This window comes from Acomys russatus, chromosome 25 (genome assembly GCF_903995435.1).
Source record: "Acomys russatus chromosome 25, mAcoRus1.1, whole genome shotgun sequence".
Taxonomy (NCBI): Eukaryota; Metazoa; Chordata; class Mammalia; order Rodentia; family Muridae; genus Acomys; species Acomys russatus.
In genome coordinates, this window is record NC_067161.1 from 39885228 (window position 1) to 39902751 (window position 17524).

Below are 17524 nucleotides of genomic sequence, written 5' to 3' on the forward strand. Positions count from 1 at the left end.
AAGGGAACCCACAGGGCTAGAAGCAGATGTGCACAGGGGCAAACCGGAATCAGAAGCAATGGTTTCTCCATCAGGAGCCCAGCCTTTCCAGCTGGGATGTCTAGCCAGTAGGATGGTAGACAAGTGTCAGTATGTGCAAGTCCCACACAGCACATGTGCAGGCCGGTTTCCAATGCGGAAGTTCACAGAAACTAAAGTTCCCCCTCAGGACATGAGTGGGAGCCCACCCTCTGACACGGGGCTGTCCTGGGTGCACAATTGGCATGGAGTGATGCCTAGTCCGTGGCCCTTGGAGTCAGTACATGACACTCCTCAATTCCCCAGGACTCTGCAGGAAGCATGCAGGGGCAGCAAAGGCAGAAGCAACCAGCGTGGGGTGGTCCCCACTGGCCAATACCTTTGACCAATAACTTGGCTGTGGAGACCAAGGGCCCTGTGCGGAAGGTGATGGTGCCTGAGTCGGCCACCCCCAGGCCCGAGAGCATGAGGGAGTGAACAGTCCCCTCTCGCACAGTGATGGCACTCTCGGGGCTGTTCTGAAGCAGGGTGCCATCCAGCCACCAGCGGGCCTCTGGCCCGCCTGCACGAGATACCTCACAGGAGAACGTGGCCACCTCCCCCGCGAAGACGTCCACGTTCTGCAAGCCATGTACCAGGCACAGTGCTGCCTCTGTGCAAGAGGGCGAGAAGGAAGTCTGGGCTGGGGCTCTCTAGGGTCTATTGGGTGAGGACCACCCTCAGGGGCACTGGTGTGGGAGTGTGATCCAACAGCCAGATTGCTCTCTGTCCCAGTTTCTAACACAGAACTTTCTGAATGTCACAAATGTTCTTATGCATAGCAAATGCCTACTGATCCCACCAGAGGCTATGCTAATGAGGTGCCAGCCTCAGGGAGGGGCTGGTCACCAGGATGACCAAGTGACAAGAAGGTTCGAATGCCCAGCCCTACCCACCAACCTCAGTGAGAGCAACAAATCTTGAGATAAATGTAAACAAATCTATGGACTTCAAGATTTTGGGTACCAAGGGGCTGGAGAGTGATGCATAAAAGAAAGGAAGGGTACTGTGGACCACCCACCACACTACGTTAGTCTTTCTTGCTGGGTGGTGTCCTGTGTGACAAACCAGTGACGACAGTAACTGCTCCATGACTCTCAGCTGTCCTAGCAAGCTGGTCAAACCCAGGTAGACAGTGCGAGCCTCACTCTCACACCCACTTAATTAGCAAGGCTAGGTTTGCCACTGACTCTGCTGGTGGAGGGGTCTCCCAGGACTGAGTCTGGCATCCATGGGGTCTGTACTAAATTTGGATGCTGTCAGGACTGAATCAGGTTAAAGCATATCCAGTTGGCATCTGTTGGAAAACTGCTTGGTGTGTGGGGAACCTGCTGCTCTAGTCAGGCATCCCGTGTTGTACAGGACGTAGAGGGGGGACGCAGTGAGAATGTTGTTCCCTGAAACTGGGGTCTCAGGTGGATCTACTAGAACAATCTTGAGACTGACTGATGTGAGCTACCTGGAATCTTCTGGGATGAGGTACTACCCAGACCAGAACAGAGGTCCAGAAATCCAGTCCAGCCAGTTAGCATACCCTAATCCAAGAGAAAAGCACAGAAAATCCCATGAAAAGCATGGGAGCTAATGGGCATCCCGCACACCTTCAGGGCACCGCTGGCTTCATCCACAGGAGGCCAACGACACCTGTCTAGCATCTTTTTCAGAAGGAGCAAAGGATAAACTCCACATCTGGGGCTCTTTCTGACAATTGGTGCCTCCTCTAACCTGGTATGAGCAGGAAGGAGGCGCCCCAGGACCTGTTGTTCCAAGAGCATGGGACTTGGTCCCAGGAAGTGGCTCTCCATTCCTGAGGGTGTAGAAACAGACAGGGGCACTCTGTCTAAATGCCCTCCAAGATTCTGCTAGCCTTAGGACTCCAGGGCCTTAACTGCTGGCTACACTGTTCCCCAGGCACACAGCAGGCTCCAAGCTCAGGATGCCCTCCACCCAGCTCCCCTGTATCCATCTGCCTCTTGAATGGATATTTGAAGAACCACAGCAGATGAATGAATGGCCTGAGCACTCCAGGGCATTAATGATTTCATAGCCAGACACTCTCTTCCAACACTTGCTACCTTAAGCCGGGCAAGGAGGATGCCACCACCACTTCGTCTTCCTCTCTGAACATTTGCCAGATGCCTTCTTGGGGGCAATTGGCAAAGTCCAGATGTTTCTGTTGCATTTTTGCTTCTATATACCACAGGATGAGGCTAAGAAGAGTCAGTCAGCAACCATTTGTAAAGACATCACTATCCAGCAAGACAGGGCGGGGCCCCAAGATCACACTCAGAATGTTCCTTTCGAAGTCTTTGCCCACCATTCCGCATGGGCATTCCTCCTCTAGCACCAGTTCCCAAGCCTGCCCATAACAAAGCTGCCTGGACACTCACTCCGCCTAATGCCAGCTCTCTCAGAAGATTCTAGCAGAGCTGAATCCCAACCTGCAGTTCTGTGTTGTTCCCCAGACCCTTTCTGCCCTGTACCTCCTCAAGACAACCCTGAAATTTCTCATCAATCAACGTAAAGGCATTGGCACTTGGCAGCCTTCCTCAGCCCCACGAGCCATGGAATTGACCATGTCTGGCCATCTCTAAAGTTCCAGAGGAACATGAAATTCGGAACATGCTCTTTTCTCCACGTCTAATTCCCCTCAGCAGACTGAGGATTCTATAATGGCAAAGCTACATGTGACCCATCCTGAGAGCCTAGATGTGACTGGTTGGAGATCAGAGGTTTCACCCAATGCTGGCTAGATGGTTGGATGGCAAACGGGTGCTTGAAAAGATGAGTAGATGAATGGATGGATGGTGGGCAGGTGCATGGACGAGTGAGGTTGGATAAATAGATTAATGGGTGTATAGATGGTAGATGAGTGGATGGGTGGATGGTAGGTGAACGGGTGGACAAATCGTGAGTAGCTGGATAAATGGGTAGAGTGATATGAAAGATGGATGATAGATGAATGGAAGACTGGTTAAGAATGGGCGTAGGTAGGTGACAAATGGTATCTGTAAATGGATGCATGCATGGACGGAAGATGGGTAGAGGATAAATCAGTAAGTGGAGAGATGATGGAGGGTCCGATGGAATCACATTGAGAACAGGGCTAGGGCAGCAAGGGAAGGCTGCTCAGAGCCAAGGTCTATAGGATGGACTTATTCTGGGGACAAGGTATAGTCTAAATTGAAGGTTCCTACAGTCCTGCCTACATGCTGGGCACTGATCTGCATACCATGCCAAGTCCAAACATGTGGCATAGGTGTGTGGTTTTACCCATATCTCTAAGTCTTTTGAGTAAGTAAATGTACATCAGGGACATATATGCGTGTGCAAGGACCTAAACTGCCGAGATGGCCCCTGTCTCTACTCAAGGCCCAAGTCCATGTTAGAAAGACTCTTCAGCTCTTCCAAAAGGCAGTGGCAATTCTGGCCTGAGATACCACATACTGGAAATTGCTATCCCCAGTGCAAAGGTCACTGCTAGAGGTCTGGGGTTTCACATACACACACACACACACACACACACACACACACACACACACACACACACAATGGAACAGCTGCAGTGCAGTAGACAAAGACATCCACTGGCAGAGGCTGGATGTAGGACAGGGATGCCCACCTGTGACCTTCAGCTTGGCCTCTGAGGAGCATGAGCCCACTTGGAGAGTGATGGTTCCAGCATCCTCGAGGGTCACCTGAGAAGGCAGGAGGAAGATGCTTGGTCTTGTACCCCACCCTAACCCAAAGGGGCCAATCCATCTTGCCATCCTCCAGGGATAGGGGCTTGTCAACTCCCCAGCCCAATGCCCTGGAGGAGGACCTTCCCTGATGGACTCAGAACCTTCTAGGTACATGCAGAAGCAGAATCCCACCTTGTGCAGAGTGAGCCGGTAGAGCGTGCCCTGTTCCACGGTGATGTCATTCATCTCATTGCACTGCAAGGGAACCCCTCCCAAAGTCCAGCGGGCCTCCTGGCCCGAGGCCCTGGACAGGCGGCACTGGAAATGGGCATCCTGGCCCTCACTGAGCTGCACATCCTTCAGGGGCTCCAGAACGGTTACCTCGGGGACTAGACACGGGAAGCACAGGCATCACCATTTGCGCTTGGAGTGCTCCCTTGAACGGTAGAGCTCCCATATCCCAGAAGCCCCATGATATGTCACCCCAATACCAGATAACAAAGCTACAGGAGTACCCCTGCTCTAGATCTAAATAGAGGACACACCCTGGGCTCCGGCCCACAGAGAATTTAGAGATGACCCAGGGCTTGGAGTGGTACAGCCTGCAGAATCTCTGAGGGGTAGTAGGTAGGTTCTAAGCACCAATACCATATGAGCTTCTGGGAAACCCACTGTACCTGTCTACCAGGCAGATCCAGCTGTGGAATTACCAGCACATAGGTCCTCCTCACTGCCAGAGCCTCAACCCACAAAGAGTGCCTATCTGTCTACAATCTCCTAAATGGCCCAAGGCTGAATATTCTCCTCTTGGCGGGGGTGGGGGGAGGGTGGGGGGGAGGGAAGGCCGGGCCCACCGAAGCCAGATACCTCGGACTGTGAGCTGAGCGGAAGACGAATGGCTGCCCACGTGGAAGGAGACAGTGCCAGCATCCTCCGGTGTCACACCCTTCAGTTGGAGCACGTGGGTGCAACCGTCTCCACGAACAGCCACCTCCGTCACTTCATTGCTCTGCAGTGGCAGACCTTGAAGACGCCACTGCACGCCTCCCGCTCCTGCCTGCGACACCTCACAAGTGAACTCCACGTCCTCATCGGCCTGCGCCACCATGTCCACCAGTCCCCGCACAATGGTCACCTCAGGCTCTGGGGGAAGGGAACAGAGGAGAGAGGCTGGGTTAAAGGAAGCAGGGCAGCCTTTGGGGGCTGAGGTCTGTCCTATCAGAGCTGGATGTAGTGTAGGGGTGAGGGTGAAAGGACTGTGAGATGAAAGCCTTGTCCTCAGTGTAAGCTACACCCAAGAGAGCCCGAGGGATGGGTGTGGCAGGAAGGCCTCAAACCATCCTCCTGGTGTCCCGCTACTCACCTTTCACTCTGAGAGAAGCCAAGGTCTTCTGGCCACCCACCACACAGGCATATTCGCCGGTGTCCTTGGCTTCCAGCCCATGGATCAGCAGCTCACATGTGGCCCCTTGGCACCGCATCTCATACTTGGGACTGACACGCAGCTCCACGCCCTCCTTAAGCCACTGCACTGGAGCCCCTGGCTCCGCCTCGCTCAGTTGACAGCACAGCCGGGCCATGCCACCTGCTTCCTGCTCTGTGCTCTGCAGGCCAGTCTTGAACTTGGGCTTGGGAGCTGAGGGCCATCAAAGACTACTTAGAGCCATTGGTTCCATCTCCCTGACTCTGGCTGAGCAAGGTCCCCTGCTCTTCAAGGCGTAGGAGGGGGTGGGGCACGTACCTCGGACTGAGAGCCGGGCAACGCTCTGTGTACGGCCTGCATCGCAGGTGTATTCGCCTGCATCCTCTTGCTCCACCCCATGAACCAGCAGCTCTGCAGCTGTACCCTCTTCCACCATCTGATACTTGGCACAGGGGAAAAGCTGCAGGGAGCCCTTGTGCCACTCCACATTCACAGCCGCCTGGCTCAGCTCACAGCGCAAGTGTGCGGTGGTCCCCTCATCTACTTCCTGGGCCTGCAGCTCCCTGAGGAACCGCACAGGAGCAGCTGCAAGGTTGAGGGTCAGACAAGAGCAGGTCCTGAGTTGTTAAGGGTGTTACGGTCAGGAAACCACCCACAGTAGGTCTCTGGGCAGGACCCAAAGGACACTGCTGCAGGGAGGAAACTGGGGAGCTACATATGGTGGTGAAGGGGGTTCCGTACCTGCCTGTGAAGCTACCAGGGAAGGGAGGGTACCTGAAGGTTATCCCTGAGGGGCTAAAGGGATCGAAAGCAACTAAGGTCATGGGGACCCCCATAGTGAGACTATAATGTAATATAATATAATATAAATATGACAGAAAGAGCTATGGGACAGATATGGAGAGTGACAGAAGACACAAGAAGATTTAGATCACCTGGCAGGACAGTGGGGAAGCTACCATAGAAGGGAGAATATGATAGTGGGTCCCTGAACAATGACAGCATGAGGGATGTCCTCAAGGGAAGCTCAGGGGTCCAGCTAGTGGTGAGGGAGGCAGACCTCAGGGCCACCAACTTGAGTTCTCCTGGCTGAGACTTCAAGAAGCCCTGCAGCTGTGAGAGTCAGCATGAAAACTGTACCCCTACAGCCAGCCCCCAACACTGGAGCCAACCAGCCTCGGACACCCACCTGTGACCGTGAGGGTGGCGCTCGTGGTCTGAGAGCCACAGGTGCAGCTATACTCGCCCGCATCCTCACGGTGCACATCCCTAAGCAGAAGCTCTGCCACCCGCCCCTGCTGCCGTGACTCTCGGCGTGCATCGGCCTGCAGCTCCAGGCCGCCCTTGCTCCAGACCACAGCAGCATGGAGGACTGACAGCTCACACTGCAGGCTGGCCGTGGAACCTTCTTCCACTTGCAGGTTCTTCAGTGGCTTCTGGAACACCACCTGTGGGGCTGCGAGAAGATGAGAGGCTAGCGGACTCAATTCAAGACTTGCCTCTGAGCATGCTAAGGCAGCCAGACGGGTTGGGGCCAAGCTGCTCTACGGTGCCGAGGCAGCCCTGGGGAGGATGCAGGATAGGGACACAGGTCAGGTGGGCTTCAGAGTAAGGAAGGGAGCTGGTGAAGGAGTCGGAAAGAACTCAAGATACGACCTTGGGTGCTTACCTCCCACTTAGACAATCTAGTCCCCTGCAGGCTACGCCCAAGGGACCCAGGGAGGCACTCACATCAGACCACCCAGAACAGAATCAAATCTAGTCATGTCCCTTCAGACCAGAACCCACGAAATGGTCTTGTTCTCCAAGATCACAGCCTCATGCCACACGTTGGAGTGTAGCCATGTTCTTCCCAGGCTGCTTGAATGGTCTTGTCCCTCTGACACTAGGACACAGTGTGTCCCATAGACCCCGGGAAATAGCCAGACCTCTCGAGGTCAGGCAGGGTTCTGTCCTGCATGTTCCAGAACAGCCATTGGCCTTCCTAGAGCCACGCCAGGAACATGTGCCCATTCTGCAGGGTATAAGATCACTAAGGGGCCCACCTGTCCTCTCTGGATATCCAACTTAGCCCAACAAAAGAGAATATTTGGCTAAGCATGACACACAGAAACTGGACCATGGATGACAAATGGTAGAATATCCAGGGACATGGAGAAGGGGTGGGCATCTGCCCCAGCATGGTGACTGGCAGTGTGAGAGCATAAAGGGCATGGTACAGGCATCAAGACCCTGGAAAGTAGCCAGGCATGGTGGCGCACGCCTTTAATCCCAGCACTCGGGAGGCAGATGCAAGCGGATCAATGTGAGTTCGAGGCCAGCCTGGACTACAAAGCGCGTCCAGGACAGCCAAGGCTACACAAGGAAACCCTGTCTCAAAAAAACCAAAAAAAAAAAACCAAAAAAAAAAAAAAAAAAAGACACCGGAAAGTGCAGTGATTAGGACCACACAGGACAAATATAGCATTAAAGAAAGAAGAAGTAGAGTGGGACAGAGTGGAGACAGAACAAGAACAAAAGTCCATAATCATGTGGCTACAAGACGCATTTACCCATGGTGCTCAGTGTGGCCGAGGTCCTCTCCTGCCCACACGTGCACGAGTACTCCCCAGCATCTTCCGCAGTCAGGTCACGGATCTCCAGCTCACACACAGCCCCATCTTGCCTCAGGCTGTATCTGTCCCCATTTCTGAGGATGGCAGATCCCTTCCTCCACACCACAGGGGCCTTCTTGCTTAGCTCACACCGCATTGTGACTGCTGAACCTTCTGTGGCCTCTTGGCTTCTCAAGTCTTCTATGAATCTGGTTGGCAGGGCTGGGAATGACCAACAGGTCACTGAGAACATGACACTGAAGAACCTTTTACACAGAACATGTAACCCACAGAGAACTAAAAACACCATAGAAAACAGACCAAGGAAAGTATAGGAAGAAAAACTCTAGGAGGAACAGAAAGGGGCAGGGTTGATGGGTACATGACAGTACGTCTTCAGTAAGCAGGATGACTCCAGTTACTGAACAGATGGCCACTGGGTCACGACAGTAGCTGTGCCACATGTGAGTCAGACATAGCAATGAGACAAGATGGAGACACCAAGCCTCCAGGTTCAGGTGGCCACACGTGACCTTTACCCTTGACACTCAGCGTTGTCGAGGTCCTCTCCTGTTCACACACGCATGAGTACTCCCCGGCATCTTCCACGGCCAGGCCACGGATCTGCAGCTCACACACGGCCCCATCCTGCCTCAGGATGTATCTGTCCCCATCTCTCAGGCTCTCAGAACCCTTCCTCCACTCCACAGGGCCAGCCTTGCTCATCTGGCACCTCAGAGTGACCGTGGTGCCTTCTGTGGCTTCTTGGCTTCTCAGGGCTTCTATGAATCTGGGGGGCAGAGCTGAGGAGGACCAAGTAAGCACTGAGAACATGACACTGGAGAACACTGCACACAAGACATACAACTCACAAAGAGTGACACGCTATCAAAGCAACACAATATAAACATGTGGAGGAAGGTGCAGATGGCGAAGGAGGTGAACTCGGGGGAGACAGAGAGGCCTGTGGTGTGGGTGTGAACACAAGAACATCTCCTGGGCACGAGGAAGCAGAGATGGAGATGCCCAGATGACTGTGGCTGCAGACCAGATGACCACAGGGTCACTATAGGAAACCACATGTGGAGACAGAAGCGTGGAGGAGACAACATGGAGACATCAAGCCTCGGTCGGGTTCAGGTGGCCACACGTGATCTTTACCCTTGACAGTCAGCATTGCTGAGGTCCTCTCCTGTCCACACACGCATGAGTACTCCCCGGCATCTTCCACGGCCAGGCCATGGATCTGCAGCTCACACACGGCCCCATCCTGCCTCAGGATGTATCTGTCCCCATCTCTCAGGCTCTCAGAACCCTTCCTCCACTCCACAGGGCCAGCCTTGCTCATCTGGCACCTCAGAGTGACCGTGGTGCCTTCTGTGGCTTCTTGGCTTCTCAGGTCTTCTGTGAATCTGGGGGGCAGGGCTGAAAGGGCCAAGCAGCCACTGAGAACATGGGACTCTGACGGACATATTTCACAGAACATGGAATACACACGGAGACGTACATTCTGACGAAGGATTTGACAGGAAGAGTGAACCAGCGAACAAATGAGAGGAACCAAAAACCAGGGAGGTATACAGAGGGTGGTGGGGTGGACATGAACATGAAAACATCTCCTGGACCATAGGAACCAATGATAGAGATTCCAGATGACCCTAGTTACCAGATGGATGGCCACAGGGTCAGTACAGATGTGCCACGTATGGAGAACAGACAGGCATAGCATGGAGATAACATGGAGACACCAAGCCACGGGTTCAGGTGGCCACACGTGATCTTTACCCTTGACAGTCAGCATTGCTGAGGTCCTCTCCTGCCCACACATGCATGAGTACTCTCCAGCATCTTCCACAGCCACGTCACGGATCTGCAGCTCACATGTGGCCCGAGTCTGTCTCAGACTATATCTGTTTCCTTCTCGGAGGATCTTTGCTCCCTTCCTCCACTCCACTGGGGCTTCTTTGGTCAGCTGGCACCTCAGAGTCACCAGGGTCCCTTCTGTGGCCTCTTGATTCTTCAGACTCTCTGTGAACTTGGGGGGCAGTGCTAGGGATGTCAGAAAGACACACAGGCACAATCATTCTGTCAGAGCAAGTGGAAGACAGGATATGGCTCAGACAGAGCAGACACAGAACTCAAGCTAAGGGTACATATATGCTGAGAACGTGATGTGGTATTCCTGAGGCTAGACTGTGCACAACTCCACCCTGCTTGATCGGCAGCCTTCTTAGGCCTTATACCTCATACGAGCCGGCCCTGCAGAGTCAAGGATGGTCATATGAAGAGCCTCACATTTCCTATAGAATACTGAAGTTCAGGATATGACAGTTAAGACAAGAGCCACAGGATCCAACAACATGAAGCCCACAGCAGCACAAGGCAGAGGGAATGCTGTCATCTGGGTAACACAACCCAGGAAGCAGGACTGGATCCCATGCAGGGATGGACAGATGATGTTCACACAACCATCACACAGATCTACGTATCCAGCTGTGGTCTTTACCCGTGATGGTCAGCACAGCTGTGGTCTTTTCCTCCCCACACACGCATGAGTATTCTCCAGCATCTAGCATGATCAGGTCATGGATCTGAAGCTCACACATGGCCCCTTTTTGCTGCTGTCTGTATCTGTCTCTGTCTCCAAGGGTCTCTGTTCCCTTCTTCCACTCCACAGAGGCCTCTTTGCTGAGCTGACATCGCAGAGTGGCCGTGCCCCCTTCCTTGGCCTCCTTGGACTTCAGCTTCTCGATGAAGCGTGTGGGCAGGGCTAGGAAGGACCAGATGGACAGAAGCCATCAAACTCTAGGAAGGTTTTTGACTGTCGTTATCTGAGTATCCAGGAAGGAAGCAGAAGCAGATGGGCTGAAGATCATTGGGATGAGGCAAACCAAACTGTGTGAACTGAGGTTCCTGTGCTGTGCCTACTGGGATGCAGGTTGAGTGGAAGACAGGTACCATTCTGGACTCGTCTTCTCAATGGCATCTTGTTCTTTCTATGCTGGCTCATCACTTGGAGACATGCCATGCATCTGAGACCAAGCCATGCATGCGAAGACATTTCTCAACTGACCTCCATGGCAGGCATCGTCCACTTGTGATGCCTTCCAGCCTCAAAGATGGGAGACCCATTCAGACAGAGCCTCCAACCCAACTGCCCAAGCTTGTACCCTCCCTTACTGCTCAGATAAGGCCCTATTTCCTCCACATCACTCCCTCGTCCAGACACAGCTGGAGTCACACTCCACTCATTGGTGCCACCTCCCCGGCTCATGTCTCCTGGTCCCTGATAGACTGCAGCTGGGGGTCTCCTCGGCATGCCTTTGAGCCTTGGATCTGTCCTTCCCACTGACTGATTGGTGCTCACCCTGGTTGCACTTGAAACTGGCAGTGCCCCCGCCTTCAAATGTATATTAAAGTTCTAATCAACACAACTTCAGAAAATAACTGTATTTGGAGACTGGCCTTGATGAAGAGGAAATGCTAAATGAGGTCATACAGATGAGTGCTTAATCCAATAGGAAGAGTGGTCTGATAAGACACCTGAAGACAAGCAGGTGACAAGAAGACAAGAAGACTTGGGGCATACAGCTGCCCAGGAGCCAGCAAGGGGTCCCTGGGCAGAGCCAACCGTGCTGACGGTCTGGTCACAGGCCTCCAGCCTTCAGAACAGAGAGGAAATTCATTTCTGCTTTAAGAGTCCTGCTCTACTGGTCTTTGAGATGGTGATCCAAAGAACACAAATTTGAGAATGCTCTTGTAACAAACAACTAAGAATCAGGAGCTGTCTGGGAACCAGAGGCTGGATGACTTTTGATGTATGTATTCGAGAGAATTAAGATTATTGGGAAGAGTCTGCTGGTGGAACTACAGGTGTTAATTAATGGTGCGTCTGGTCAGGCCTCAGACAGAAACGGGAAGCGAAACCAGAAAGAAGGAAGTGACCCTCGTGAGAGCGTCAGTCAGCTTGGCCAAATTCTGTTCCAGGGCCTCGTGGAATGCAGAATTTGGAAACAGTGAAATTGAACGTTTAGCTGAAGGGGTTTATAGGCAAGTCTGGTGTCTTCTTTCTGCTTATAGTAAATGTGAGAGAATACAGAGAGACATTGAAAAGGTACTAGGTAAAATGGAAAAAAAAATCCCTGAATATTTAAAGAAGTTACAGCCTACTCATCCTGGAGAGGGGTGAGGGGGAGGGAAACCCAGCAGGATGTAGTTAATTGTATCCTCTCAGCAGAAGCCACAGCTAGAGAGGAAAGGCTTGTGGAGGCCCCTTTTGTGACGTCAGTGTCACAAAGTAAGGACTTTGAGAATGTTACGCCAGTTGAAATACCACTTAGATATTCCACACTTAAAACAAAAAACCCAGAATAGCTAAAACAATCTTGTACAATAAAAGATGCTCCGGAGGAATCTCCATACCTGATCTCAAACTGTACTATAAAGCAATAGTACTTAAAACAGCATGGTACTGGCACAGCAACAGGCTGGTTGATCAGTGGAATCGAATCGAAGACCCAGATATGAATCCACACACATATGGTCACTTGATTTTTGACAAAGAAGCCAAATCCATTCAATGGAAAAAGGATAGCATCTTCAACAAATGGTGCTGGTCTAACTGGAGGTCTATGTGTAAAAAAATGAAACTGGACCCATATTTGTCACCTTGCACAAAACTCAAATCCAAGTGGATTAAAGACCTCAACATAAAACCAGAGACACTAAGCCACTTAGAAGAAAAAGTGGGAAAGAGCCTGGAACATATTGGCACAGGAGACAACTTCCTGAACAGAACACCAACGGCCCAGGCCTTAATGTCAACCATTAATAAATGGGACCTCATGAGGCTGAGAAGCTTCTGTAAGGCAGGAGACACTGTCAAGAGAACAAAGCGACAGCCTACAGACTGGGAAAAAATCTTCACCAACCCTACATCTGACAAAGGTCTAATATCCAAAATATATAAAGAACTCAAGAAATTAAACACCACCAAACCGAATAACCCAATTGAGAAATGGGGCTCAGAACTAAACAGAGAATTCTCAACAGAGGAGTATCAAATGGCTGAGAAACACTTAAAGAAATGCTCAACCTCCTTAGTCATCAGGGAAATGCAAATCAAAACAACTCTGAGATTCCATCTTACACCCATCAGAATGGCTAAGATCAAAAATTCAAGCGACACCACATGCTGGCGAGGATGTGGGGAGAGAGGAACACTCCTTCATTGCTGGTGGGAATGCAAACTAGTACAGCCACTTTGGAAATCTATCTGGTGCTATCTCAGAAAAATGGGAATAGGGCTTCCTCAAGACCCAGCTATTCCACTCCTTGGAATATACCCAGAAGATGCTCCAGCACACAACAAGAAAATTTGCTCAACCATGTTCATAGCAGCCTTATTCATAATAGCCAGAACATGGAAACAGCCTAAGTGTCCCTCAGTAGAAGAGTGGATAAAGAAACTGTGGTACATTTACACTATGGAATACTACTCAGCTATTAAAAACAAGGAATTCCCGAAATTTGTGGATAAATGGATTGAGCTAGAAATGATCATAATGAGTGAGTTAACCCAGAAGCAGAAAGAATCAAATGGTATATACTCACTTATATCTGCATACTAGCCCAAGGGGCATGTCCCACAAAAGCCTTCACTTACCAGGAAACTGGGACAGAGGGGAAGGCATCCTATTGGGACTCTAAATGAGAGACGCATGGGAGAACAGCAAAATAAAAGGATCCAGAGGGTCCTAGAAATCTACAAGTAGAGCAATATGATAGGCAGATTTGGGCCCAGGGGTCCCGCTCAACTAAGGCACCAGCCAAGGACAATACAGGAGGTAAACTTTAAACCCCTTCCCAGATCTAGCCAATGGTCAGAATATTCTCCACAGTTGAGTGGAGAGTGTGATACGACTTTCTCACATACTCTGGTGCCTCACATTTGACCATGTCCCCTGGAGGGGGAGACCTGGTGGCACTCAGAGGAAGGACAGCAAGTAGCCAAGAAGAGACTTGATACCCTATGAGAATATATAGGGGGACGTAATCCCCCTCAGGAACAGTAATAGGGGAGGGGAATAATGGGAAAGGGGGGGGGGGGGGAGGAATGGGAGGATACAAGGGATGGGATAAACATTGAGATGTAACAAGAATAAATTAATAAAAAAAAATAAAAAAAAATAAAAAATAAAAAAATAAAAAATAAAAAAAAAAAAGAAATACCACTTAAACTAGAAGGGACAGAGACCAGAGAGAAAGAAGGAGGTTGTCAAACTTCTGAGACCTACAAGATGAGCCAGATTAAGGAGCCATCCAGCTTCCGCATTGCATAACCTTTCAAGCTGATGACCATGGCTGGGTGTGGTGGCTCATGCCTGTCATCTCAGCACTTCAGATGCTGAGGCAGGAGATGTCCCACAAGTTCCAGGCCAGACTGCTCTACACTAAGAGCTTCAGGCTAGCCAGGGCTGCAAAGCAAGGCTCCATCTCAAAAGAGCCAACTAGGAGAGAGGCTTAGAGATTAACAGGGAGGTCACTGCCACTAGGGGCCCTCCCAAGACCATAGGCCTCCGCGGGCGGGGCGGGGGGGGGGCAAAAGGGGGGAGGTGCGCTCCTCTTTGACCCTAGGTCATCAGCTGAGAAGACAGGAGGTTGATCCAGAGAGAATTCTTCTGCCTTGAAATCCAGCAGGATTGCCCTGCTGTTTCAGATTGATGAGACTTATAGCCCATCTTTTCATTCCAATGCCCTCCTTCTTTGATTAAGAACACCTATCATAAAAAAAAAATAATAATATAAAATAAAATAAATTAAAAAAAAAAAAAAGACCATCTATCATGTGCCTGTCCCACCACTGTTCTAGAGCAGTCGTTCTCAATCTTCCTAATGCCGCAACCCTTTAACACAGTTCCTCACGTTGTGGTGAACCCTCATCAATAAAACTATCTTCATCGCACTGCCTACTCTTCCAGAGGCCCTGAGTTCAATTCCCAGCAACCACATGGTGGCTCACAACCATCTATAATGTGATCTGATGCCCTCTTCTGGCCTGCAGGGGTACAGGCAGGCAGAGCACTGTATACATAATAAATGAATGAATCTAAGAAGGAGAAGAAGGAGAGGAAGAGGAAGAAGGAGAGGCACTTGGACGATGGGCTGTGTGTACTGGAAGAATGCATTTGACATGTGAAATAACGCAGACGTAAGGAGGCCAGAAGGTGGAGTGTTATAGGCTGGGAGTTTGAATGACATGTCCCCTGCAGTCTCAGACATTTGAATACCTGGTTCCTAGCGATGTCTGAGTGGGTTTAAAAGGTGTGGCCTTGCTGGAGTATGTCACTTTGAGAATTTAAAGACATCAGATTTCTAGTTCACTCTTTCTACTTCATATGTACAATCCAGGATGCCAGCCCCCAACTCCCTGCTCCTGCTGTCATGCCTGCTGCTTGCTGCTATGGCTCCCTCCCATAATGGACTCTTTTTTTTTTTTTTTTTGGTTTTTCGAGACAGAGTTTCTCTGTGTAGCCTTGGCTGTCCTGGACTCACTTTGTAGACCAGGCTGGCCTCGAACTCACAGCGATCCGCCTGCCTCTGCCTCCCAAGTGCTGGGATTAAAGGCGTGTGCCACCATGCCCGGCCCATAATGGACTCTTAACTCTCTGGAATCTTAAGCCCAAATCAGCTCCTTATGGTGCCCTGGTCAGGGCATTTTATCACAGCAACACAACGTTAACTAATACATGAACAAAACCATGCCACCCCCCAACTCCTACATAGAAGTTCCAGCTTTCCCAATTCCTCAGCAAGTCCTCTATTCCAAGAAGAGTACTTAATAAATAATTAAGTCAAGATGAGGTCAGGCGAGGCTCAAATCCAAAACAGCTAGTGACTATATTTTTTAAAAAAATATCTGGACACAGACATAAGGAATGGCCATGTGAAGACTTGGAGACACCAGCCATCTTCAAAGAAAACAAGAAACTGCCAATACCACAATGGCAGTAATTGGCATAACTCTAGCCTCCAGAATTATGATCAGACTAAGGCAGGAGCCTTTCAGAGCCTGGTATTGTCTCAAAGGAGCAGTTAAGTGTTCTCACTGAGTTCAGCAGGGTGCCTGGCTACCTCCAGCCAGGGCCACACACTGCTATGCATGGCTGTCAAGAAATAGACATGGGAAAGATAGGTGACAGCAGATCAATCACATGGCTACACGGAGACATTACCATCTATGCTCAGCTTTGCCGAGGTCCTCTCCTGCCCACACACACATGAGTACTCCCCGGCATCTTCCACGGCCAGGCCACGGATCTGCAGCTCACACACGGCCCCATCCTGCCTCAGGATGTATCTGTCCCCATCTCTCAGGCTCTCAGAACCCTTCCTCCACTCCACAGGGCCAGCCTTGCTCATCTGGCACCTCAGAGTGACCGTGGTGCCTTCTGTGGCTTCTTGGCTTCTCAGGGCTTCTATGAATCTGGGGGGCAGAGCTGAGAAGGACCAAGTAGGCACTGAGAACATGACACTGGAGAACACTGCACACAAGACACACAACTCACAAAGAGTGACACGTTATCAAAGCAACACAATATAAACATGTGGAGGAAGGTGCAGATGGCGAAGGAGGTGAACTCGGGGGAGACAGAGAGGCCTGTGGTGTGGGTGTGAACACAAGAACATCTCCTGGGCACGAGGAAGCAGAGATGGAGACGCCCAGATGACTGTGGCTGCAGACCAGATGACCACAGGGTCACTATAGGAAACCACATGTGGAGACAGAAGCGTGGAGGAGACAACATGGAGACATCAAGCCTCGGTCGGGTTCAGGTGGCCACACGTGATCTTTACCCTTGACAGTCAGCATTGCTGAGGTCCTCTCCTGTCCACACACGCATGAGTACTCCCCGGCATCTTCCACGGCCAGGCCATGGATCTGCAGCTCACACACGGCCCCATCCTGCCTCAGGATGTATCTGTCCCCATCTCTCAGGCTCTCAGAACCCTTCCTCCACTCCACAGGGCCTGCCTTGCTCATCTGGCACCTCAGAGTGACCGTGGTGCCTTCTGTGGCTTCTTGGCTTCTCAGGTCTTCTGTGAATCTGGGGGGCAGGGCTGAAAGAGCCAAGCAGCCACTGAGAACGTGAGACTCTGACGGACATATTTCACAGAACATGGAACACACACGGAGACGTACATTCTGACGAAGGATTTGACAGGAAGAGTGAACCAGCGAACAAATGAGAGGAACCAAAAACCAGGGAGGTATACAGAGGGTGGTGGGGTGGACATGAACATGAAAACATCTCCTGGACCATAGGAACCAATGATAGAGATTCCAGATGACCCTAGTTACCAGATGGATGGCCACAGGGTCAGTACAGATGTGCCACGTATGGAGAACAGACAGGCATAGCATGGAGATAACATGGAGACACCAAGCCTCAGGTTCAGGTGGCCACACGTGATCTTTACCCTTGACAGTCAGCATTGCTGAGGTCCTCTCCTGCCCACACACACATGAGTACTCCCCGGCATCTTCCATGGTCAGACCGTGAATCTTCAGCTCACACATGGCTCCATCCTGCCTCAGGATGTATCTGTCTCCACCTTTGAGGGTCTTTGCTCCCTTCCTCCACTCCACTGGGGTAGCCTTGCTCAGCTGGCACCTCAGAATGGCCGTGGCCCCTTCTGTGGCCTCTTCATTCCTCAGACCCTCTGTGAACGTGGTGGGCAAGGCTAAGGAGGTCAGAAAGGCATGG

General features: G+C 51.2%; 1 protein-coding gene across 1 annotated transcript in view; it reads right to left on the reverse strand.

Annotated features, from left to right (window-relative positions):
• LOC127207931 (obscurin-like) overlaps positions 1-17524 on the reverse strand; it is a 115139-nt gene that overhangs the window by 36006 nt on the left and 61609 nt on the right. Inside the window, exons 43-56 of the mRNA XM_051167283.1 lie at positions 17238-17501; positions 16614-16877; positions 15992-16255; positions 10264-10527; positions 9543-9806; positions 8919-9182; positions 8297-8560; positions 7716-7979; positions 6353-6619; positions 5482-5748; positions 5104-5376; positions 4608-4883; positions 3933-4129; positions 3680-3755 (exon numbers count right to left, since the gene is read on the reverse strand). Coding sequence (XP_051023240.1) covers positions 3680-3755; positions 3933-4129; positions 4608-4883; positions 5104-5376; positions 5482-5748; positions 6353-6619; positions 7716-7979; positions 8297-8560; positions 8919-9182; positions 9543-9806; positions 10264-10527; positions 15992-16255; positions 16614-16877; positions 17238-17501 — 3468 coding nt within the window. The remainder of the gene's footprint in view (positions 1-3679; positions 3756-3932; positions 4130-4607; positions 4884-5103; positions 5377-5481; positions 5749-6352; positions 6620-7715; positions 7980-8296; positions 8561-8918; positions 9183-9542; positions 9807-10263; positions 10528-15991; positions 16256-16613; positions 16878-17237; positions 17502-17524) is intronic.